Genomic DNA, 27,399 nt, shown 5'->3' on the forward strand with positions numbered 1-27,399 from the left:
ATATTGGCTGCAAAAATTTTCACTTCATCACCAATTTGAGTTTAAATAAAAAGGCCTAGTGTTTTTAAGTGGAGATAGGGCTGGAAAATATTTTATATTTATTAGTATTTTAAAATTGTCAAAAACTATTTTAAATCTATATAAAAGAGGATGGAAATGACATGACTGCTGATGTGGCTTAACGTAAGCGCAGCAACATTAAATGCTACGCTTCAACTTTTAGTATTATATAGAATATAGATGAGTTTAAATGACTTTTCTGTAGATAATCTAAAGAAATCTTTAAAATTGTAACTGTTTTGTTGTTGTTATAATCATTATTATTGTATACATTGAAGTCTTTTCCAAATTGTTGGAAAATTGGAAGAAAAGAGTGTCTTATATCAAGATGACTGTTGTTACATGTCACTATATCAAGGACCAAGTGTATTTGATTTTCAATTGTGTAGTGTGTATATCAAAATTTTGATTTTGTTCAACAAGGCAAATGGGTTATGCCATCCTTCCAATGATTGCAAGGGTAGTCATGTTGGGTCCTGATCAGCCTGTGACTCTACACTTGTTTGATAATATCGAGCAAGTAGATGAAGCCTTGAATGGGATAAAAATGGAATTCATTGATGTTGCCTTTCCCCTTTTGAAAGGTATGTCTCTTATCTTCAGAGATAATTCTAGGTAGATAGAATTATTCTCTCCCTTGAGGTTTCTTAAACTTTCTTGAATATTTTTGGATAAGTGTGATTGCTACCACGGACATTGTTGAAGCTTGTAAAGATATCAATATTGCTATTATGCTTGGTAGATTCCCACAGAAGGAAGGTATGGAAAGGACGGATATGATGTCTAAAAATGTGTCTATGTACATGGCTCAAGCTTCGACCTTGGGCAAGCATGCTGCTGCGGATTGCAAGGTGACCTCATAGATGCACTTGAGTGAGTAGATATGATATAACTTATATAAGATTTTAGAGACACCCACACTAGTTTCTGTCAGTATTGAACCAAAAGACAGAGCTCCAATTAAAAACCTCAGCAATAAAAATTTCAGCATAACAATTATCCATACGACAACACGAAAGAAGTAGTAACAAAATGTAAAAAGAGAAACAAAAAACATTAAGCAAAAGAATAGAGCACAAAAAGAGCTGGGATTTAGAGATATCTTAACCGAATCATCCAGGTTCTGTCAGTATTTATATACTGTGAGGAGAGGAAGACAAGAAGGAAGGAAGTCAGATAGGCGACCGTTACTGCAAAACTGTGGAGTAGGAAGGTGGGGAGATTGCCACAGGTTCAAATGGTATTAGATTCCTTCCCTTCATGGTTTCAAATGTTTTGGTTTTCCTTAGGTTGAAACGATGTGAAATTGTAGAGCAGAATTTCAAACCGTCTGTTTGTCCTTGAAATGATGCGTAACTGTAGAGCAGAGAGGTGGGAGAAATTCAAACTGTCTGATTGTCCTTTTCTTTTGTTCCCGTTCCCCACGCTTTCTTCAAAATCCTTTGTGAAACCCTTTTTCACGGTTTCAAATATCCTGTTTATTCTTAAGTTGAAAAGGCGTTGGTTTTGGGCTTTATAGTGGAATTAAATAGATAAGAAGTGGGCTTTATGGTAGAGATAGGGCTGTGATTTATTATATAGATTTACTATTATTCTAAAATTTATTATTATTTTGAAATTTAAAAAACCATTTTAAAATTGTAGGACAAATAAAATAAAATGGAAATAACATGGACATTGATGTGGCTCAACATGAGCGCAGTAACATATGTGGAAGTTTATGAGGTCCTGTCATGTGGTCCTCTAATTTTGCATTTAGGCTTTTTTTTTTAACTCTCTGCATTAAAATTTTTTTACTATCACCCAAAAGATCAAATTAACTTATTTTTATTGTTATCTCATTAATTACCTAAGCTTACACCACTCATTTCTCTCTTCTTCATGTTTTTTAGCATATTCATCGTTTTAGTATTAAAAACAAAAGAAAAAAAAAATCAAGGACTAGTCTAACTAACCAGATAAGGTCCTAAGGATTGTTAAATAAAATGCATTGTTTCACTATTACCTAAATAAAATACCTAAGATTGGCAAAGCATTTGTAAGAGAGAGCAAGAGAGGAATCTGAGAGGCCACCACCGTCGTTATGCTGGCCTCTCACCACTATCAAGTTGCCAAAACTCCTACGGGTATTTTTTTTCTTTTTATGATGAACTCATTACTAACAAAGTTCTTTAACAATTATGCTATAATATATGTACAATATTCTTCAAAACGATCTTACATAAAATATTACAATATTATCCGCATATCACACAGACAACTTACTAATTGAATTAAACAAAAAACCATACATATAAACCCATAAATAAAATAATACTTACTTATTAATAGAAGAAAACCCAGCCCATACCCAACAATTATATAATTACTAAAATACCCTTGACTATAGAATAACTAAATAAATATAAGAACCTGATTAACTACTGTGGATACCTATTCTTGGGCTTTGCTTGTAACGTTAAGCTTCCAAAGGAATTTGCCTTTTAATTGAAAGCAATTCCAGGGCTACTCTATTCATGTCCATTCTGTCTATAGGAGATTGTACTGAACATGCAAGTCCAATTTGAAAGACCAATATCAAGCATTCAGTCTGTCCACTTGTCCAGTCACTCCAACTTGAAACCATGTTATCATTTTCTCCTACTTCGTTGAAAATTGAATGGTCCACAATCTCCATCACTCGTCTTGGAAATGCCAACTTAACAAAGTTGTGAAGGTTCAGGTCATCTTTGAATAGTTTATCGGTGGGTCTTCTTCCAGTTAACATCTCCAATAAGAGGATCCCAAAGCTATACACATCCCCATTAGTTGAAAGTTGACTACCCATTCAATACTCTGCAAAACTTTAGAGTACTTTCATACACTAAGAACAATTCTTACTCAATGCTATTAAACTAGTGATTTGGTGAAGACAGTGGTGGTTCCAAGAATTTTGTTTAAGGGGTTCATAAAAAAAAATTTAATAAAAAAAATCTTAAATATATCGAATTATCGACAAATAATAATAATAATATGTGAAGTTTTATAATTTTATTCTACAATTTTTCAAATTTTGAATGTTACATGATACTTCATTACAAGTATTTATTGCCAATGTGGATAGCTATGAGCCTATGACCATTTTATTTTGTTAAGTTTGTCTAACATTTTTTTTTTTTTTTATATAGTTGTTATTATCTATTTGACTTTATTTTTATAAAAATATTTTAGACTAAATGACTAATCTCAAATATTTTACATGTAAAATATTTGCAAAGGTAAAATATTTTACATGTAAAATATTTGCGGGAAAATATTTTCATTTTACAGTGTTTGGCAATGTATATGAAAATGTTGTGTAAAATATTTTCCAATGTTTGGCACAACATAAAATGGAAATAAAAAAACCGGTAAAATCAAATCAATGACCAAAAAATGACCATTAACTGTTGGCTCCTTGCATCATCATAATTCCAGCCACATTTTTTATTTGAGTGGTATAACAATAAGAAATTGGAGTTGGCTGGATAAATTCTATACTTATAAAAAATGAATAGTTCAGCTCAACTGATGCTGTAGCAATGGGTTGGTCAGAGAAGAATTATGCACAATTGTACCCCAAAACTAGTCTTTTGGCCCCTACTCAATTCAATAAGACTATTTGGTCCAATAAACCTCCAAGGTAACTAACTGTATGTGGTAGATAGATTATTGAGAATTGACAGCTCATGGTATCATATGATTTCCTTACCATCTCTCTATTACTCTGACTTGCCCCTTTAATCTTTCTCTCTCTCATCAATCTAAAGATTATATTAAATCAGATCTGTGAATAAATTATAAGTCAATTAAACTCTTAATTTTATTCCGGATAATTTCCACTAGCAAACTTTAATTGTCTCTAACCCTTTCTATATCAAACCCAAACCCTGATTTCCCCAGATTAAAGGCGGAAGTGGCAGAGTTCAGCTGCTATTCTGCATGATGAACTTAGCAAAATCATCACTTTGGCATAATTCCAATACATGTAGCCTCTGGAACAATGTTTATTCCTATTGCTTTGGTAAGATAAGAGAAGACGGAAGGGAAAAGTTAAAATCCCTTTGAGTTTTTGACTCCCTCTAAGAGGGTGGCTGGATTTTTTTGAAGAGATATACGAGAGGAGAGTTTTAGTGCGAAAGTGTGGTGTGCTGTCGCAGGCAACCAAAAATAAAACCTATACTCCTAAAAATATATGAAGTAATGCGAGTAAGGATCATTCCCACGGAGAGTATCTAACCTAGTTTTATGCTACGTGAACAAGGAGGGGGGGGGGTTATAATGAAAACAATTAAAAAAAAAAAAAAACAAGTAAGGAACAATTCAAATTAAAGTATCAGAATTAATCGAAAGAAAAAACCTTGGTCTAAGTCAACATCCACCATCAGAATTTTACAATTGATCATCGATGCAAGTATATATCAATTCACACTTTGAATATTCACCATCGGAACAGTTTTCCTATCTCTCCTTAGTCGTAGTTAATTAGAAAACAAGCGATCTAATAAACCCTAACTACTAAACAACCCAAGATAAGCGCTAAAGGTTTAATCTATTAGCAGCCTTAAGAATTAGAGAGATCAATGAAACTAAACAACACAAACACAAGCGGTTGCATTTAATTTAGTCGAGCATTCTTCCTAAGATCTAATAATTCCTGACGCGGCAAATCATTAAATCTTGGTTGCTTCACAAGCTAGAGAGATCAAACAATTATGAATTTGATATCTAACCTAGCAGTAGATTGCAACAAACAATAAACTAGTAGGCCTCCTAGTAATTAAACGAGACAATCATGAAAATACGCACAGAAGAACATCCGATATTGAAAGCATAAATTGAACAATAAAAACAAATTAGATCTCACAGTTTTATTGATTCTGAGGCTTCAGTTTCCTTCGACCAAGTATAAAAGTTTAGCCACGCAGGGCCATGATGAAAACTCAAATGAAAAAAAATCAGAGAAGAGGGGAAAGAGAGGCGTTTGTGTCCAATTCTGATTTCTCCTCCCCTTTTTACACGTTAATTCCCCCTTTCCCAAGCCTACAAAATCTCCTTAAAATATTCTCAATAATAATATCCAAATCTAACTAATTAAGGAAAAATATTAAAAATAAAACAAAGTCTTAATATAACTAGGAAAGTGGTGTTTTTCAGCTGGAAATTTCGTACACCAGATCTGGAAGCTTCTGAAAATAAACCCCATCAGATCTGCGTATTAGAATTGCAGGCAAAGTAACATTCCAGAACGTCAGCAGTGCAGGTGCAGCAACTTCAAGCCCGATTTCGACCTTGATGCATCCCGTATCTCTCAAAACTCAAAACATGAGAGTTGTAGAGCTTTGTCTTGGCGTTCCATAGCATCTTGAATCATCTCAATCGGATCTTGGATGAGAGAGTTATGCCCAGATTACGAAGCAATGTCAAAGCTGTTCAGAATCACCCAATTAGCTACATTATGCACTTAATGCCTCCATTTGCATCCTAAATCAAAATATAAGAATAATAAGTATATTTAGGCACCAAATAAATATAAAAGACTAAACATTAAGAGAGAAAAATATGACAATTTGCATTCTCATCAAAGTGCGGGAGTGATAAGTATTGGGGTGTGAAGGATTGAGCAAATGTAAAATGTTTTCCCAAAATTTTAAGTGTAAAATATTTTACATAAATTTGCTTAGGTTGATTTAGTTGACTGAAAATATTTTACTGCAAAACAAACACTATAAAATTGGAAAATATTTTCCTGAAAATATTTTACATTGAAACAAATAAAGTGTACGTGTCTACTTAACCAATCAAATGCTTGAACAATCACTAACTTTACAATTTTTTTCTTGAATTTTACTTACTTTATAACAAAAAGTTATTATAATACGATAATAATACACACATAAGTTAAAAAAAAAAAAAAACCCTCTCTATTATAAAGTTATATTATATTTATACTGTACACACATACAACCACATACATCATAATTTACACAAATAACATTATAACAAAAAGTAATGTACACAATCAATATTAGACACACTCACACACATATAATATAAACTTATAAAAAAGAATTACACAAACACGTACTCTTTACTCTTATAGTCGAAAATACTTGTAATAAGGGTGTGCAAGATTTAAGTCAGGGTGTGAAAAAAATATTTTTAAGAATAAATTAAAGTATTAAACTAACAAAAAATAATTATTTTAATATTTTACACATATATATATATATATATATATATTTTTTTTTTTTTTTGAAGTCAGGGGGTTCATTTGAACCCCTTGATTAAGCTGTAGCACCGCCCCTAGGTGAAGATGTATATAAATATTCTATACAGGGCATCCCTGTTTTGATTATTGATGCATTCATTATACGTTAATACTTTTACAATTGAGTGAAATCATGATACATTACCTAGAGCAGCATATCCAGTAGTTCCCTTAATCCCTGCTAAGCTTAATTGATTAAGAAAAGCTTCCTTCCCAGATTTCGAAAGGAGTCTAGCCAAACCAAAATCACTTATATGAGCAATCATATCATCATCGAGAAGAATATTGCTTGGCTTTAGATCACAATGAATAATAGGGGTTTGGCAGTGATGATGAAGATAAAGCAAAGCCGAAGCCACGTCTATAGCAATGTTGATTCTTTGAAGAAGATTTAAACTTCTCAATTGCTTGAGCCCATCTTCAAGATGTAACTGCATCTCCAAGCTTCCATTTGGCATGAACTCATATACTAAAACTTTAAAATCATTGCCCTTAAAATCAATACTCGAACAAGCAGTCTGAATCTTAACGAGGTTTCGATGCCGGATGTTCCTCAAGGCTTCACATTCGGCAATGAAACTCTTGGAAGCTCCTTGCTTTAGAAGATTGAGTACCTTGATTGCAACATGGGTTTCATCTGGACCAAGTTTTCCTTTATAGACACTACCAAAATTACCTGAACCAATCAAATTCTCCAAAGAGAATCCATCAGTTGCATTGTGTAATTCTGTATAAGAGATCTTTTGGTAGGAGGGTCCAAAGGTGGAAATGGAAAGGCTTTTTTTCTTCGACTTTTTCAACCAGGAAAGAGCCATCAAAGAAAACAATGTCAAGCAAAAAGTAGCTGCAATGCTTATTGCCAGTATCAATTTATAAGCAAAATGCTTTTTGTGTTTCTTGGATCTTTGAATGGGGCATGCAGGAAAATGTAGCTCTTGGATCCCCCCACAAAGACTAGTGTTGCCTTTGACTTCAACTGCACTAGCATTTCTGAAGACCCCTTCTATAGGTACATCTCCCTCAAGATTGTTGAAAGATAGGTTTAAAGTTTGCAACACGGGAAAATTAGCCATATAGCTTGGGATTTGGCCGGACAAGTTGTTGTGGGAAAGATCAAGATATTGAATACCTTTTAAATTACTTAGGTTGGGAATGGTTCGTTCAAAGGAGTTGCCTTGCATATAAAGTGTTTCTAAGGCCAAACAGTCCCCTAGTTGGGCTGGAATCTCTATGGAAAATTTGTTGTATGAAACGTCTAGTTGAACAAGAAGTTTCAGGTTTCCAAAATCTAGTGGTAAAAAACCGTTCTATGAGTTATAAGACACATCAATTTTGACTAGAGGAAGGCCAAAAAGTTGCTCAAGTATGGTGCCATTTAATTTATTATGGTCAAGGAATACAAATTGCAGGTGGCTACACCTTCCAAGACTAGTGGGTATGCTCCCTTCTAAGCAGTTATTGAACAAGGAGAGATATAGTAATTGAGTCATATTGCCAACGAAAGACAGGATCACCCCAGTCAATTTGTTTTCATCCAAGTGCAACCTGTTCAAGTTTGTGAGCTTTCTAATTGAAGATGGAATATTCCCTATTAACAAGTTAGATTCCAGGTCAAAACCGAGGAGAGAGGTGGTCGGCAGCGGGTCTCAGAGGTTCAAAACCGATGCCAACGGGTCGGATGGCGGATCTCCTTCTCCAAAAACCGAGCCACCCGATCTGACCGGCTAAAGGCCAAATCTACCTCCAATCCGGCGAAAACATACTGATTTTCACTCAGATCTCCTCATTTTTGCTCATATCCAGCTACGGTTTACTAGGTTTCGCTCAAATACAGCACAGATCTGGTGCGTTTTTCTCAAATCCAACGAAAATATGGTAATTTTTGGCTAAGATCCGGTGGGTTTTCCTCAAATCCGGCAAAGATATGGTGTTATTTTGCTCAGATCGAGTGGTTTTGCTCAAATCCGGTGAAGATCCGGCTAAAAAACACGTAGTTGCCGCCAATTTGAACCTCTGACAGCATATTTTCAGCTTCGACTGACCTAACCGCCGACCAACCGGGTCCGATCTGACTTGACCCGTGGGTTTTCGCGGTCGGCTGTAGGTCTTTTCGTCGGAAACCCGATGTCATTGGGTCGGTCGCGGGTTGGGCATAAACCCGACCCGGACCGACCCGTGGACACCCCTAATTAGAATAAGCATTAAACCATTGAAGATTTAGTAGATTACCGAAACTCATGGGAATGGTTCCTGTAAATTGATTTTCTGGGATATCAAGCTCTTGAATGTCTGACACATTGGAAAATGAAACTGGAATTGTTCCTATAAATTGGTTTCCTGTTATCCAAAGTAACTGCAGATTTTGAAGAGCAATGCCCAAGTCGGGGTTGAGGTTACCAGTGAAGGCAATACTGGTGAGCAATGATAAATTGTATAGGGAAGGTGGAAACACACCAGAAAGATGATTTCCTGATACAATAAAAGATGTCAAGCTTTTCATTTGGGCTATTGTATTTGGGATTTCTCCCTCCAAATTTTTATTTACAAACGAAAGATTTTGGAGAGAGGACAAGTTCCCTAGAGAAGGTGGGAACCTTCCACTTAGATGATTGTTGTCAAGAAATAGTATTTGAAGTTTTGACAAAAAGCCAAGTTCTGAAGGGATTCCTTGTACTAAATCGTTGTACTGGAGATCATGATACTGTAGGTTGGAACAATGAGAAAGATTGATTGGAATTTTCCCTCCCAATATTGGATTATGACTTAGGTTCAAATTTCTAAGCCTGGTCAAGTAACCAACTTCTGAGGGGATTCCACCATGGAAAGAGTTACTTGCAAGGTCGGGGGATCGAAGGAAAGAAAGCTTTCCAATGTGGGGTGATATGGTACCTACCAACTTATTGTTTTTTAGGTCCAAACCGATGACTCATTGGTGTTTGTTGCCACAAATGACTCCAACCCAGTGGCAGAAATGGAAAGAGTCATTCCAAGAAGCCAGGACATTAAGAGGGCTATCTATGTGGGACTTGAATTCGAGCAGTGCAAGTTTATCAGTTTCATTTGAAAGTGTGGTAGCTAAGGAAAATTTTGAGATGGATAAAGAGAGGAACAAAAGAAAGATGGCATGGTAGGTTAGTGAGAAGAGTGGTCGTGTATTCATAAGCAGATGATCCATCTTGTAGGAAGAAATTAGCTTCTTCAAAGAGAGATACTGACATAGGCAAGAACTAACCGGTGTGTGTGTGTGTGTGTGTATATATATATATTTATTTATATGCTGTATAATTTATATAGGATTTTATTAACGTGTGCCCTAAAGGCACACAATAATATACCATTTTTGGAAAAAAGTTTTATTGGGAATTGAAAAAGTTTTGACAGCTTTTTCAATTCCCGATAAAATTTTTCCAAAAATGAATTTTTTAATGTGTGCCCTTAGGGCACACGTTAACCGAACCCATTTATATATGAAGTTACTATAGGTTTCAGATTTTCAGTAGAGAGAAGGTGAGAGTATGAGAGAGGTAAGGAAGGAAGGATGAGGAAGAAGGGGAAACGGCGCAAGAGAGAATGAGATAAAGATGTAGGGTTTCTAAATTTTAACTCTACAATACCAAAACGACGCCGTTTGAGACTGATATTAATTTTAATGTCAGTTCCAAAATGACGTCGTTTTGGTATTAGATTAAAAAAAAAAAAAAAAAACTTGTAACTTTGTCGTTTTATAAACCCTAAATATTTTTTATCCCCATCCCAATCAGTTTCATACCTCTCTTACCCAAGCATCTCCGCCTCTCCTCTCTCTCCCCTCCCTCTTCAGCCTCCGCCACTTGCTGTCAGTCTATCACCATTCTCTACTGCTTGATGCTTTGTTCTTGGAGTTTCACCCTCTCCCCTCCCCCTTGTTCTATCAGGTTTGTTAATCTATTTTCCTTTGATAGTTTTGTTTCATCTTTTATGACTTAGGTTTAGTTTATTTTTTTATTTATTATTTATTTTTTTGTGATTTGAAATGGTATATTTTTTAGAGAGATTGTGAATTTGTGCATATTTTGTTTGTTTTCTCTCATGTATTTTTTTTTTTTTTTTGCGCAAAATATTTGGGTTATCTAATGATTATGTTGTGGTTTGGGAGTGTTAAATTCTGGGTTTGGATTTTGAGAAAATTGAGGAATTCACCGAACTAACCACACAGAACCGGTATCTTGCATCGCACCTTGTGCAGACCGGTTTTACTACTCCACTGGTGAGGTGTGGTCAAGCACTCAGGGAAACTGCACCTTATAGCAAGCCCAATAAGCCTGCATAATCTCTTTACAAAAACTTAAGTTTTTGGGACAATCAGTAGTTTAACAGTTTCCAACTCATTAATGAACATATTCAATGAAAACCAGATTTCCTATATGTCTGTTTCCAACTTATTCATAATCAATCATATTGTCAGATTTCTAACAATTACAAATGTTGAAAGATTGAAATCTTTAAAGAGTTTTTTTTTTTTTTTTTTTTTTTTTTTTTTTTTTTAAATTTTAATCTTCACTGTTATGCACCTAATTTTTGAATTAATATTTTTCTCAAGTGTTTTTTTTTTTTTTTTTTTTTTTTTTTTTTTTTTGAGAAGAATGTTGTTTCCTACGTTGATGCCCTTCCATTGCTTTATTATGCAAGTGCTAGTTGTTGCCAACCCTACAAACACCAATGCTCTCATCTTGAAAGAATTTGCTCCTTCAATCCTAGAGAAAAACATCACGTGCCTAACACGACTTGATCATAACAGAGCATTAAGTCAAATAGCTGAGAGACTAAAGGTTTATGTTACTGATGTCAAGAACGTAATATAATGTGTAATTTGTTGAAGAAAATTTGTTCCTTGTAAAAATGAAACAATTTCTACAACTATTTTCCATCGCTCTATTTCCACAAATATAACATTCTATTATTTTATATTTGGGTGTGTTTGATTGATATTTTTTCAAAGGTGGTCCATATTCTTTAACCACTATTATAGTGCATTATGTTTTCCTAATTTGTTTTTTTTTTTTTTTTTTTTTTTTTTTTTTAAAACTAAACTTTCAAAATTTCAAATATATTATACAAATTTCTTCTTCTCTTAATTAAGGAGATTATCATGATAATCAAAACTAACCACAAAATTATAAAATTATCTTAACCAAAATTAAAAATAAACTAAAGGCATTAAAGATAAACAATATAATAATTTATTACTAACACAATATGTAGGCACATTCAAATATGTTACCATGTAGATTTCATTTGAATATAAACTTAAATATTCATTTTCAAAATAACTAAATATTAATCCAAACTAAGATCAACATAAATTATAAGAGGAAAAGAGGAGACTTAAAAAATATAACACTAAAACGTATCAACACAAAGTAGAATTATAAATAAATAAATAAAATTTCATCAACTTGAGGGTTAAGAAACAATAAAAAATTCAGCAAAAGAAAGAAAAAAAAATTGTGAAAGAGAGAGTATTCACCTCTTTTTTTTTAAGCTCTTAGATGGAATTGAGAAGCTACAGTGATAAAGTTGTTCGTACTTTCTCTCTATGTGGAAAATGCAGAATGTGTAGGACACCGTCGGTGGAAAATTGCATGGAGGAAAGTTCATGGAAGAGGGATCTTTGATCAAATCAATTGATGTGAAGATTTTCTCTCCTTGTGGAAAATGCAGAACGTGTAGGACACCCTATCACCCTCAGTGGAAAATTACATTGAGGAAAGTTCGTGGAAGAGGGATCTCTGATCAAATCAATCGACGTGAAGTTTTTCTCTCCTTGTGAAAAATGCAGAACGTGTAGGACACCTTGTCACCCTTGGTTGAAAATGGCATTGAGGAAAGTTTGTGGAAGAGGGATCTCTGATCAAATCAATTGACGTGAAGTTTGAGACGTGGCTATTCAACAAACAATGGCTCAAACAGGACAAGAAAAGTAAAATACAACTTGTAAGTTGTAACAATGTTTATGTACACAGCACCATGAATTGAAAGGAAAAATAATATTGGGGAAATGTATATAAAAATCTTGTAATTTTAATTCCTAGGATACGTTAAACTCCAAACTGAGTTTAACTTTTAAATGAGATACTTTAAATTTCGTACTTCCACAAATATATATAAATTCAAATCTGGAGTTTTAAGTGTCTTATTTATGAAATATGGAAGTGCGTGGTTTAAAATATGTCCAATTTAAAAGTGTGGGGTTTAATGTGTCCCAAACAAAAAAATATAATCTTTTTTTTTTACTTACTTTTCCTTAATATTAGCATTTTCTCATGAAATACCCATTGGCTTTAATTGCTTAGTAGAATTCCAACTAATAGGGTATGTAGCATTCAAACTATGCCATTCAACAATGAAGTAATGTTGGCATTCATGTATGGTCATTAGCGTCTCTTTGAGCCAATACTCTGACATGCATATTATAGGTTCATAAAACAAATACCAACTTGTTTGGGTTGGGTGCAAAATATTTGAACCCTATGTATTTTGGACACTTCAATAAATACCACCTTGTTGAGCTCAAAGGTTGGCAATAAAAAATTTATTAACTATTTGAAAAGCTTGGGTAGAATAACCCCCACACCCCCCCCCCCTTCCCAAAAATAATAATGGACATGTTTGGTGTATTGAAGCCTTGACCCATGACTCAAGTCATGAGTCAACAAAATCTAATTATTTATTATATATTTTATTTAATTAAAATATCATTTTTTATTTTTTATTTTTTCTCTTTTCACACATAACTATTATTCACTTTTTGTGGTCCTCAAAAAACGTAAAGAAATAATAAAAAATTATCTTGCACAAGCTACTGACTTGTGTATTTGCTCAAGCATTTTAGCAACATGTTTAACAACATTACATGCATTTTCACATACTTTTTCACTTACACGTATTTTTAAAAAATACAAACAACGTTACCAAACGGCCCCTTTATTTTGCATAACTAGTTCATGATATGATGTTGGTGATTTTTTGGATTCTTTAGGCTTTATATTATTTTCTATGAGCTTGTGTGAATGCTCTAATTGAACTCATGAATTTATTTATTTTTTCTATTAAATTGACAAAGGGGTGGGGTAATTAAAACACATACCTTTTGCTATAAATAATAGAAAGTGTAATTTTTTTTCTTTGTTAAAAGATTGCTTAGAATATCTACTAAATATTAGCTGTTGCATCTACAACCTCTATGCCCAACTTTTAAGGACATTGTACTTGAAGTTATACCACTTAGGCCAATATATTCCATTAGTAAATATCAATTAAGTTACAAAAATTTTAAAGAATTTATTAAAGAAAAATGTTACGTACATAATATTTTTACTACAAATCTTTGATGGTTTGTTTTTACTGGTTTTAATTTAAACCCCTACTAAAATTACTTTTTTTTTTTTTTTTTTTATCACCAATAACAACTAGTAATAACTTGTCTATTAGAATTTGTTGTGAAAATATTGTGAACATAAATTTCTTTTTATAATTTGAAAAGTTATTGGAGGGTAAAAGAACTTACTTGGATATTCAATGGTAAGAGGCTTCCGACAGTAATGGACAAGTTTGGTGTGGGTGCTATGAAAGATGTTCCATTCACCTTCATATCCAATTGAAGCTCAAGACTCAAGCCATGAGTCAAAAAATAGCTTCCACGAAGCTAAGGTTCCATTCCATTATTTCCATACAAACTTGAAAATAACTTTTGCATGCAGAGTCATCCCTATTTTTGTTTCTTTGTAAGAAAAATTGATCAATTTCTTATTAAATTTAATGCACCTAGTGATTATCATTCTTATTTGTTATTATTATAATTACTATTAAATAAATCAATAAGAAAGAGAGCTTGATAGGCCTAGTCACTATTCTTTTTCAGTCCTAAAAGCTATCAGCCTTACAAAATCAGCCCATCCAACTTATAAAAGTAGCCCATGAAGAATAAAATTATTTCATGTAATTCCTTTTTTTTTTTTTTTCATATTAAGAATAAAATTTGTGACACTTTACTGATTGCACCATTGATTTGCATCTTTTAATAGACTAGTGTATTTCAATGTATTAAAAAATTGGTGTTATGATTTTTATTTCATACTTTGGTCTCCTATTCACATTAGCTCATGAAAAAATTTCTATCTATTTTAACAAAAAAAAAAAACCTACTTTTTTTATTTTATATATTCACTTTTCGAAAACACCTCACATCAGATTATCTACTTTACACTATTTCTTTAAAATATTATTATTATTATTATTATTATTATTATTATTATTTTTTGTTTCTCTTTCTTCACAAATAACAACCACCATCCACTTTCTTCCTTCATCCTTGGCATATGTAAAGAGAGAATAAAAAAACTAAATACAACATGAATAATGCTAGTGTAAATTTACACGGATATTGTAGTAACAATATATTTTTACACAATTTGGCATAGTCTGATGTGAGTGAATTTTGGGCTTGGTTAGCTAAAATGTGATAAATTTTCTATTATACAAGCACTGATGCGAGTGCTTTGAGACTCTAAATCCTAGTTCCATCCCTACATGAGAGTGACGCATGTCATCTTACTATTGTTGGTTCAACGAAGTTTGTATCCAAATTTTGTCCTATGACTAAAAATATATGTGGATGATTTTATTAATCGCCACGTAATGAGTTGAAAGAATTTTCCTTCAAACTAATTGAAGGTAAACTTTTTTCTTTATTGTTTTGGGTGTTATATGCCTTTTGGACATAAAATATGTTTTGATGTTGTTGCATGAGACTTTATCTATTGTCTTGAGATTTTTTGTATACTCGTAGAACCATTATAGACTCATGCAATGCGTGGGAATATATAATTATTTTGTGATATAGTATAATGTCTAATTTGTTCTCTAAAATTTGTTGAAGAAAGTCTATAAGTATTTTCCATTGCTCTATTTATACAAATATAAAATTCTATTATTTTTATATTTGGGTGTGTTTGATTGCTTTTTTAAAGGTGGTCCATATTATTTTAACTACTATTATAGTGCGTACCATATTCCTTCTCTTCTTCTTCTTCTTCTTTTTTTTTTTTTTGGTAGATCTAAACTTTCTAAGTTTCAAATATATTATACAAATTTCTTCTTCTTCTCTTAAGGAGATTATCATGATAATCAAAACTTACCACAAAATTATAATATTATCTTAACAAAAATTAAAATTAAACTAAAGGAATTAAAGATAGACAATATAATAATTTATTACTCAAAAAAATTTATAGGTACATTTAAATATATAACCATGTATATTTTATTTGAATATAAACTCCAACCTCCATTTTCAAAATAACTAAATATTAATCCAAAATAAAATCAACATAAATAATAAGAGGGAAAGAGGGGAGTTGTGACGGAGACTTAAAAAATACAATACTAAAACGTATCAACACAAAGTAGAATTATAAATAAAAAATAAATAAAATTTCATCAACTTGAGAGTTAAGTCTATAGTTAGTAAAATACGGTATGCATATATTATGATAAACATACAAACAGGTTTAATTCGGTATCTTCCAATAAAAGTGCGTTTTAAAAATTCAGCATAAAAATATGGAAACAGAAAAATAAATAATACGTGTGTCATATAGGTGTTAAACATTTATTTTTAAAAGGTTGTGTAAAAAATACAAAAATATTTATCATATAAATACAATATATATATACACACTTAGTTACTCACTTACAATTATTATTGGGGTGTACTAGCGAGGGGATGAAGCATGGCAATAGGTTGTGGTAGCTTTTATGTTTAACTTTTTGTGAGTTTCACAATTTAATAAAAAGTAATGCTAAAGACACAAACAATTTTACAACATTTTTACAAACAGTTAATGTGAGACTATGATATGATAAATTCTTACAAGTTTTCATTCGGGCCCGTCATTAATACATATTTTTACTTACTAATATCACTTATCACACCAGTAGTTTGTAAAAAGATTTATAAAATAGTATGTGGCATTAGTATTTTTCCTTAATAAAATAAAGAATAATTTTCACTATAATTTGATAATAAAAACTATGTGTCAACCTATTAATAATAGGAAAAAAAATGATATAAGTTATGAACTTTAAAAGGAAATGAGTAATAATTTACCGCATAAAATTTGTTGTAAAAATATTGTTTATTGTAGCACTGTTTTAAAATAATATTAAAAAGTTAAAACTGATTCTTTGTGTTTGACTTTGAGGGCATTACGTTTCATTTAAGATTATTTTAATCTTTTATATGTGTAGTTTCTCACTTTCGGGTGTGTCTGGATACCATTGATTTTGCTGAAATTGAAAAATTGTTGTTAAAAGTACTATAGATAAAAGTAAAAGTTAGTTAAAATAGTACAATGAGACCCATGAATAATGTCAAAAAATGCAGTGATGCCTATAAATAATAACAATAATTTTAATTTTTCATTTCAATATTTGACAGCAACAGATTTGCGTTAATTTTGTTTAACTTATATATTTTCGTATTTTACAGACCTTTTTTAACGTTTTTCAACCAACACGCGAAGTATACTTTTACTTACAGGAAGTTTAAGTGTAAGACACGCTTATATACTAAGAAACAATAAAAAATACAACAAAAGAAAAAAATAAATTGTGAGAGAGTACTCAATTTTTAATTTTTTTTTTAAGCTCAAGGATAGAAGTCACAGAATTATGAAGCTGCAGTGATAAAGATGTTTGCACATGAATGCGCGTTGTCAAAAAAGAAAAAAGATTCCCACTTTCTCTCTTTGTGGAAATTGCAGAAAATTGTAAAACGCGTAGGACACCCTCGGTGGAAAATTGCAATAAGGAAAATTCCAACCACGTAACATTAAGCCATGACTCATGAGTCAACTCACACTCTATAGTCATGAATCAATTGACACTTTATAGCCACTATATTGTTATTATTATAAAAAAAATAAAAAGGAGTCACTAACTTTTGAATAGAATATATATATTGTGAAAAGGAGCCACTATTAGCCATCCTTTCTTATTTCATATTGTAGTGAGCACTATTTCTCTTTTTCCCTATCAATTCCATATTTCCAGTTTGATTTTTTCTCTCTAAGATTCAATTCTAGTACACTTGTTGTAAATCATCATTCTTTCGTCAATTTCCCAATCAAACGTACGTACTCAAAACCTTTCTGTTGGGAAATTTAGAACCCGATTGATAGAATTAACAAATTTTAAACCCAAGTTATTAATTAAATTTATTATGAATAAACCTTGTTAAATCAAACTAACATCAATATCATATTAATATCATGCACAACAGAAAATTAAATAAGACAAGATATGATGACCTAGGAAAGCTAATGAAACAAACTATTTTCACAGTAAAAAACCTGGGGATAAACTTTCCTGAAAAGCAATCCACTATAATAAAGAGAAGTTTCAGATCTAGTACAAAACCTTTGTCCCTAGACTCTACAATCCCCATAGATGAACTTACAGCAAAAACCTTCTACCGCTTCAGAACCTCTGAACTCTTCAATATATGAACGCCACTCTTTTTACACGGATCCTAGTACGTGACTAACTAATGATGCACGGCTTCTAATACGTGACTAACTCACCAACTTGAAGAAGATGTTAGCTGCAAAGTTCTTCACTTCATCAACAATAAAGATTAAGAAGCACTTGGTTACAAAACCCTAAGGCGCGAAGATGCAATAGCTTCTTTCAGAGAGAATAAGGCATCGGTCACCTTTTGCATGTGTTCTCCTTGTATTCTCTTATGTGACAGCCTTTAAAATAAGCCTTATATATGTCTTGGGTTGTGAGAAAAGAAACCCTACACAAATACATAAGCATGGGCTGAAAATCAAATCTGAAAATTCTGAGACAAGTCATAAATCACTCAACTCATACTCACTTGTTGAATACAATAAAATCTATCCTGACACAAACTCTTGAAAAACTTTGCAAGAAGAGAGTTCATGGCAAGAAAGACTTTGACAACTTGTATTTTTGAAACACTTTAAACAAAACTCATCACGGCATCTTAGTGTGAAACAGAAATAAAAGATTGCATACAAAAAATAAGAAGCATGTGTATAAAGAGAGAAAAGAAACAACACATGGAGAGATAGGCGTAGCTAACCCAACCCAACCCTACCAAATTACCTACTAATCGACGAATGTATATAAAAAAAATAGTACTCCTAAAATCTCTAAAATTCTCAAAGTACCCTTAAATATTCTAAAATTATCAAAACACATACTAACAATTAAAAATTACCAAAATGACCCTGAAACTCTCAAAAATTATTGAAATATCCTTAAAACCTAAAAAATGACCAAAATGACTTTAAAATCTAAAAAAAGTCACTAAAATACCCTCTAAACCTAAAAAATAATCGAAATACCCTTAGATACTAAAAAAATGACCATGAAACCTAAAAAATGACTAAAATGACCTTTTAACTTAAAAAGTGACAATAATGCCCTTAGAACCTAAAGAAACGACTGCAATGCACCTTAAACCTAAAACATGACCGAAATACCTATAGAACCTTAAAAATTACCGAAATGACCTTGAAACCTTAAAATTTTTTGAAATACCCTTGAAACCTAAAAAATAACTAAAAAACCTCATAAAACTTAAAAATGACCAAAATACCCTTAGAACCTAAAAAATTATCAAAATACCCTTACAACCTAAAAAAATGACCCAATGACCCTAAAACCTAAAAAAAATGACCAAAATTACCCTAAAACATAAAAAATGATTGAAATAACCAAAAAACATAAACCTATGACCAAAAATACTCCAAAACACTTGAAAATGACCAAAATACTTTCGAAACCCTCAAAAATTACTAGAACCTAAAAACTAATTGTGGGGCCTAAAATCTGAGGTCCCAGCCCACTTTGTATTAAGGGCCCAAAGCCCAGGCCGAGGAGCCCTACTGCCAAGGACGCGCAATGAAAGCTCCTTGAAGGCACAAGGATGTGGCCGAGGACGACTTTACGTCCAACATCTCACAAAAACGCCTGAAGAAAATGACAGATTCAGTACAAGAGCAACATAAGGAAGAAAGCTGCCAACACCTTAATGTGGAGCCCAGTACCTGACAAACCCATACCCCATACCATGCTATCCAGTTTTTCCCAACCACTCTGACGTGAGGATTGATAGGACGAGTAATTGCCCCAAACAATGAGAAACTGACACGTAGATGAAGAAGGGGAATTGAATACTAGTATAAAAGGGGAAAAGAGAGCTAAAAAGGAGCAGGCCTCGGAGAAAGGAGAAAAAGGAGGAAGAATGGTGAGAATGTAATGCTCCTCGAACTAATTCCGAGGAGCCAAACTTTTCAGACTACATCGATGTAAGGCTCAGATACACAGTCCAAACCTATCTTGGTATGAGCTTTCATGAAACCAGGACCAGACCAAAGCCCAGCGCCCAAGGGCCAGCCTTTCTATCCCACTCTCTACAAATCATATTGTGCGGGCCCTTTACATACGAGCCCAGTGTCGTTCCCGGGCCGTTAAAAATCGTGTCCCTACACTAACTTAATGACATTGAAATCTAAAAAATGATTGAAATGACCCCGTAACCTAAAAAATTACTTAAATATGCTTAGAACTTAAGAATAAAATGACCGTAATACCTCCAAAACCTAGAAACTTACCGAAATAGTTTCACATGTGACTGTACTTTAGTCACATTCGATGGTACCCTAATTTTCCATAATTTTTTTTCTCATATTTGGCAGATTCATTATCACATTGGGTAGTACCAACATCACATTTAACAGTACTATTGTCACATTCCATGGGAGCATTATTTTTTCACATTTGACAGTTCCATTGTCACATTTGATAGTTTCAATATCACATTTTACCGTACTTTTGTCACATTTGAAATTTTTTTTCCTCATATTTGACAGTTCCATCATCACATTTTATCGTACTTTTGTCACATTTGGCAGTTACATTTAAACTTCAACAAATTTAAATTATATTCATACTGAAAGTCTATTATAAAAAATTCTAAACTTAAATATTTCAACAAATTTAAAATCTATTCAAATTAAAAGTTTTTATTAATAAAAAAAATAAATAAATAAAAACCCAATCTTTTGACTTCTTCTCCAAGTAAAAGTCTATTATCAACATTTTAAGAACTGCTAATTAGTAAATCAATGTTATACATTTAATCTTTAACAAATTAAAATTTTATTACAATTAAAATTCTATTATAGAAAAAATATAAACTTAAACCTCACCCATGTTTTCTTGGTCTCACACTCTTGGTAAAAGAAAAACCAAAAAATAAATGGTCCCTGAACTCAATGCCAGAGCTGCAGAAAACACACAAACCATCCACTAGAACTTGGAAGACCCTGTTGCAAGATTCTAGCTTTCGTTGAAAGCTTAGTAATAATAAGCATCCAACTAACAAATGAATGTTTGGGAATGGCCCAGTTAAACCACAGTAAATGCCATCATTCCATATTACTACCTCGGCTCCTAATTTCATTTCCAATACCAGCACAATCAAATTTACAAGAACCAACCCATTAGGGAGCAATTATTAGTTGATATATAAGGACCATGTTTCCTAGACTTTTTTGTACTTGATTTTATTTATATCATAAAAGGTATAACCATCAGGTTAAAGGGTTTAACAAGGAGAGAGAAACACCCCTAGTACTTCAAGACCCTCCTTTTTATTTTTTTTATAACACGCCCTCCTTATTACATTACTCGATTAGACTTTTGTTAATGTGATATGCCCACTTTGAAAATAGATTCCTTTTGATCATGTAGCCATGAGTCATTCCTTAGGCGTTTCGCTTTTGGATCTAGGCCACGCACATAGTCAGATGGTTCAGTGCTAGCATGGGTACTACTGCAGGTTGTATCCAAATCTTCTCCAGACATTCGACTAGGGGTTATTATTGAGTCAATACTAGATAGACTAGAGGCTCTAGGAATGCTGTCTTTGCTTGATCTCCTCATAATGTCAGTGTAAAGTTCTGACATGTCAACTACCTCCCGGTCAGCTGAGAACTTTCCCTCTCGATCCTCTTTTGATGCTGGAAGATATTCCATTTCATAGTTGTACTTTGGCAAGCATAAGAACTAGAAATCCAGCAACAAGATAACGCAGAGGACCAAAGCGCTTCTGATATTTCTCAGAAAGTTCCAACACTGCAACAAAGTCGAAATACAGACACACGAGCAACAAATACTCAAAAACTAATCAGACATTACTGAACCATGCTTTTTTTTTTTTTTTTTTGTGGATAATTATTACTGTAACATGCATGTGATACATAACTATTGACAGAAAGTAACTCGTTCCATTTAATATTTAGCTGGTAATTGTATTCCTGTTTCACTACTCAATCTATCATTAAAAACTAAAATAATGGATCAAAGTGCAATCAATATGATTCAATGTTATCAAAGGACTGCTAATCAGACATAACATTAGCTAATTTACAGGCACTCTAAATGACAAAAATATCCTGTATACAAGAGATTCAAAATAAGCATCTTTTTGACAACAAATCATTGCTTTAAATTCAAACACTGCAGAACGAACAATGATTACAGAATAAGAATCAATCTCACTTCTTGGAGACACCAATTAAAATGGATTAGTGCAACAAGGGAGTATATATGTGCATTAACAGGCTAACAGGCAATGGCAGGTCTAGAACTGTGCTAAAAGATCGATTCAATCATGTTCACATGTTTAATAAAAATAGAAAATAATTTGGAAGCAGTATGACCATGCTAATAGAAGAAGAAGAAACATGTCATTTCATGAAAAGCTCACATATATTAACTACCATATGATATAGTGGACTACATCATACATGGATTAATGTTCACTCATTTACCAAAAGAGTCATAGCCACCATAATTAGCTCAAACAACCATATAGATAATTCTAAAGACTGCAAATAAACTTAGATTCGTAGTTTTGATAGTACAAACACATGTACTTATATGTCACATTACCAAAAAAAAATAAGCTTAGGCATTGTTTTGTACCATTGATTGAATTTGAACGAAAAATATAAATATCTCCAGCTCCCAAATGGAAAAATATTTGAAATTAATCGTCTACTGCATTAGGATAATTTAGTATGCATTGTTGAGGACGTTATTGTCTAGAATTATAAAACAATAATTTATTCCTTTTCCTACTTTAGCACCCAATTAAGCATAGTGTGAAATTAACCACAAAATGTATTCACCAATTCTTTTTTTAACAAAATAAGTAAGCTTATGAATCACTTCTAGGGTAAATGCCTGACAATGATGTAAGGCAAGCATCAAGTGTAAAACACGCTTACAAGTCTGAAACTTTAAAAGCATGGTGACAAAGCATTTCTTCTTCAAACTTCACTAGAAAGCAAACTTCAAGGAACAAGAAAATTCAAAAATACAGGTGATCCAGAAACACGAAAAAACAAAACGCAGGTACTTGTAGCACCAAATTGTGAATGTGCTCTATTTCACTGTGTTTGCTACTTGGAATGTAGACCTGATGTGAAATTAATTGACCATAATACAAGTCAAGATTTTAAAAACAGGCAATTCCAAGGATCATGATTTACAATCACTAACAAAACCAAAATATGAGACTGTCATCCCAAAGTGAATAACACCAGTCTGAATCCACTCAACCGCAAAAACATCTGTAGCAGCAAGGCCCCCCTGAAACCAACAAAGACTTTCACTAAGTAGGTAAATACATTTTACTAAAAGCCCATAAAAATTATGGATAAGAAGGTAGTTTAAAATATTAGTCTGAAACTTAAATTTTGCAACTAAAAAAACAAAATAGTTCCTTTAATTGTTAAGTGACGACATGAAAGGAGAAATTAATGCAAATAAAATTGCAACTTGTTAGTTAACCTACCCATAATAACGTATCAAAGTAAAGGGAAACAAAAAACAATAAAAGAAGTAGAAAAAATCATTTTGAAACTGATCTTTAGAGTCGTTCAGTGGCAAGGATATCTAGCCCAAGATATTTGCATCATTGGAGACTCTTGGTTATGCCAAAGATGGTGTCCCAGAATGCTTTCTTGTTGGAAAGAAAATTTCCATAGTCAATAGTGGTGGCAAAATATGGAAGGCAGTCCCGTAATGTTTTATGTGGACACTGTGGCGTTAGTGTAATAGTAGGACTTTTGATGGGGTTGAACATCCTATTCATGTTCTCAAAAAGTCTATGCTGAGATGTTCTTATGAATGGAAGACTACTATTGTCAACATTCATTCCTAACATTTTTTTTTTTTTTTTTTATAGATTTCATTGACTCCCTAAATATGAGTTTGTAATCATTTAGGTGTAGTCTGGTACAGTGCATACTGATTACCATCTTTCTTTTTATTGAAATTAATATTTATAATAATCAAGGATGCACGGACGCGGCTCCCAGGTCGGCGCACCCGCGTCCGACGCGGCGGGACGCGGTGACGCGGGAGGGACGCCGCAGACCACGCGTCCGTCCTACGTCGTGCCGCGTCGCGCCACGTGGCGGATCCCGACTCAGGCTGATGCGGCCGAAATCGGCGCTGACGCGGCCGAAATCGGCGCCGACGCGGCCTAAATCGGGCCGACTCGGTCCGTATCGGCCGAAACGGCCGAGTCAGGCCGAAATTCAAAAAAAAAAAAAAAAAAAAAAAAAAAAAGGTGCAAACGCACCGTTTGACTTAAGGTCTTAACCTAAATACCCAGACCCCTCAGACCCTCACACTTTGTCCAAAACTCCTCTCTCACTCCGTCCCTTATCTCCCTTCTGCCTTCTCTGTGTGCTCCGTCCCTCATCTCTGTGTGCTCCGTCCATAGTGAGTGCTGTGTGCACACTGCATTTGCTTCAGAGTTCAACCTTTAGGTGTGCTCTCTCTGCATTTGCTTGGCTCATTCCTTAAATCCTAAGTAAGTACATTTATTATCTATTTTCCTTAGTTCACCCTTTTAGTAAAACACACGTTTGATCTATATTTGTTTTTTAATCTTTAACTAGGTATTTCGAAGAATCCAAAACGCATCCCTCCACATCGGGATCATGAAATTTCTATGGAAAGAAGCAAGTGTTTGGAGCGATACTTTGAAGATGAGAATGACTTAACGGTGGTGAAGTATGAGTTTGCTAAATTTTCAGGAGGGAGGTTTCCTTCACCAAGTGCCTTGACGGATAGGTGGACCTTACTACCTTTGGTTTGGTGGCAATACCATGGCTTCGCATTTCCAACTCTTCAAACCCTTGCCCTTAAACTTCTTGGACAACCTTGCTCATCCTCATGTGCTGAGAGAAATTGGAGCACGTACAAATTCATTCATTCCTTAAAAAGAAACAAAATGGCTCCTGCACGCGCTAAGGATTTGGTATATGTGCATTCTAATCTTCGACTCTTGTCAAGGCGCAATGAAGAGTACATACATACCGCAACAAAGATGTGGGATATTGCAGGAGACTCTTGGAATGAGAGCGACATGCATGGAGGAGCTGGAATTCTTGAGAATGCAGCTCTTACACTTGATGAGCCAGAGTTGGAGGCTATAGTTATTGGAAATGTTAACACTAGTGCTACTACTAGTGAAAGTAAAGTTCGAAGTGAAGCTATTGATCTTGAGGATGATGATATTTGTGTTTGATTGTCTTGTTGATTATCTTTTATTTTGTTTTAGTTTCAAACTTATGAGTTGTATTCTAATTTCCAAACATCATGGAATGTTTTAGTTTCAATCTTGTGGATTATATTTAATTTATGAACATCATGTTTTAGTTGTTATCTACTATTGCTCTTAAATTTGGTATTTGTTTATATAATGTGAAAAAGTAAAAGTATGCTTAGCAATATATTAAACATATATTATAAAAATATTTTTAATAATTTTTTAATCGCCGAGTCCTGCCGCACTCGCACCCACCTTTTTCAAAATTGTCGAGTCCCGCACCCGCACCTGCACTCGAGTCCCGAAACGCACCCGTGCTTCATAGATAATAATAGAGCGATTAAATTTTTATGTTAGCTTTTATTGAAATTATTATTAAAAAGAATCAAATCGAAACTGGAAAGAACTCACTCAATCTGATAAGAAACAGTATATTAAGCCAATTATGCTAATGATCCAACACAAACTCTAAATGTTTATGTGTATTCCCAGAAGCCAATCATTCCTATAAACTCCAATTCTTTCTGCAAGAACATGATCAATCACAAGTCATACACGAAACATTGAAATTTGAGATTCCATTTTATTCTCTTTTCCCAATACATTCTAAGCAACCAAACAGAGGATACCAAAAGTATGAAACGCATGCAAAATTAAATAACATTAAACAAAACGACCAATCACCAAAACGATAAATACCCATTAAAATAAAACCCCAAACAAACACAAATCCTCACGAAAAATCAATAAAAACGCGAACTTTATCAAATTCTTCTAACAGAACAGAGGGGGAAAAAAAGTCAACTTGGAAAGAACAAACCTCACAAATGCCATCATCAAGCAATTTTGGTGAAAAAGTGAAGCACAAATCAAAAAAATTTGGGGATATTTCAAACCAACTCTACAGCACCTGAAATGGGTTTCGATCGTCGCCGTGTAAAACCCATTTCCCTGTGTTCGCGAGGTCAATTAATGGTGAGGTCCTTTCTGAAAATGGAGCGAAGTCGAAGAGAGAGGAAAGAGAGCACGGTCGAGAGAGAGAGGGAACGCAGTATAGAAAATAAACAATGGATTTTTATTGTTTGGCGAGAACAATTCCCTCGCTAGAGCTGGTGAGGTACCGTTCATGGCTTAGGGATCTATTTCTTCTTTTGTGGGTCTTGCTTAGGGTTTTGTTTAGTAATCGTCGCTCTAGATAGGTTCTTGTGAATGGTTTGGACGAGAAGAATTTGAGAGAGATGAAACTGAAGAGAGAAGCATAGACTATAGAAAAACTGAGAGAGAGAGAGAGAGAAAGAGAGAGAGAGAGAGAGAGAGAGAGAGAGAAGAAGAAGAAAGTTAGAGACTCGGAATCGAGTACTCCTCTATCTGAAGATGGTACCATCAATGAGGGAAAAAATAAAAATAAAGGAACCATAAGAGAAAAGTGGAGTTAGATATGATGATGGTACTCTATAATATGGGAATGTAACCATCAAACGAAAAAAAGAAAAAGAAAAAAAAGAGAACACTAAATGAGACAAAAATACTGTTATATGTGATGATGATATGGTACAATGTGAGAATGATATCATAAAATGTAAGACAAAATAAGGAAATCATCGAATGTGACAGTACAGTCACATGTGATGTTGGTACTGCATAATGTGAGGATGATACTTTCAAATGTGAGGAAAAAAAATAAAGGAATCACTGAATGTAAAAAAAAAATACAGTCACATGTGGTGTTAGTATTGCGCAATGTGTAGATGGTACCATCAAATGTGAGAAAAAAATAAGGAAACCACAGAATGTGACAAAAGTATAGTTACATGTGATGTTGGTACTGTGCAATGTGAGGCTGGTACCATCAAATATGAGGAAAAAAAAAGGAAACTATCGAATGTGACAAAAGTACAGTCACATGTGATGTTGGTACTGCGTAATGTGAGGCTGGTACCATAAAATGTGAGGAAAAAAAATAAAGAAACCACCGAATGTAATAAAAGTACAGTCACATATGATGTTGGTACTGCGCAATGTGAGGATAGTACCATAAAATGTGAGAAAAAATAAGGAAACTACCGAATGTGAAAAAAGTATAGTCACATATGATGTTGGTACTGCGCAATGTGAGGATAGTACCATAAAATGTGAGAAAAAATAAAGAAACTACCGAATGTGAAAAAAATACAGTCACATGTGATGTTAGTACTGCACAATGTGAGATGATACCATCAAATGTGAGGAAAAAAAATAAAGGAACCACTGAATGTAACAAAAATATAGTCACATGTGATGTTGATACTGCGCAATGTGAGGATAATACCATCAAATGTGAGAAAAAAAATAAGGGAACCACCGAATG

At 33.4% G+C, this 27,399-nt stretch overlaps 1 protein-coding gene across 1 annotated transcript; it reads left to right on the forward strand.

Annotated features, from left to right (window-relative positions):
- The first annotated feature begins 362 nt into the window (after positions 1–362).
- On the forward strand, positions 363–11,197 carry LOC115971290 (malate dehydrogenase, cytoplasmic-like). The gene is made up of 4 exons (XM_031091113.1): positions 363–648; positions 737–911; position 4,168; positions 11,018–11,197. The coding sequence occupies exons 1-4, from the start codon at positions 488–490 to the stop codon at positions 11,188–11,190; spliced, it is 510 nt and encodes a 169-aa protein (XP_030946973.1). The 5' UTR covers positions 363–487; the 3' UTR covers positions 11,191–11,197.
- The last annotated feature ends 16,202 nt before the right edge of the window (positions 11,198–27,399 follow it).

This window comes from Quercus lobata, chromosome 12 (genome assembly GCF_001633185.2).
Source record: "Quercus lobata isolate SW786 chromosome 12, ValleyOak3.0 Primary Assembly, whole genome shotgun sequence".
In the NCBI taxonomy this organism is placed as follows: Eukaryota; Viridiplantae; Streptophyta; class Magnoliopsida; order Fagales; family Fagaceae; genus Quercus; species Quercus lobata.

Bases quoted from the DNA above. Each gene is read 5' to 3' on its own strand.
- LOC115971290 (XM_031091113.1), top strand. From the start codon at position 488: ATGGGTTATGCCATCCTTCCAATGATTGCAAGGGTAGTCATGTTGGGT. The intron at 649-736 runs GTCTCTTATCTT...TTTTTGGATAAG, and splicing joins TTTCCCCTTTTGAAAGGTAT to TGTGATTGCTACCACGGACA.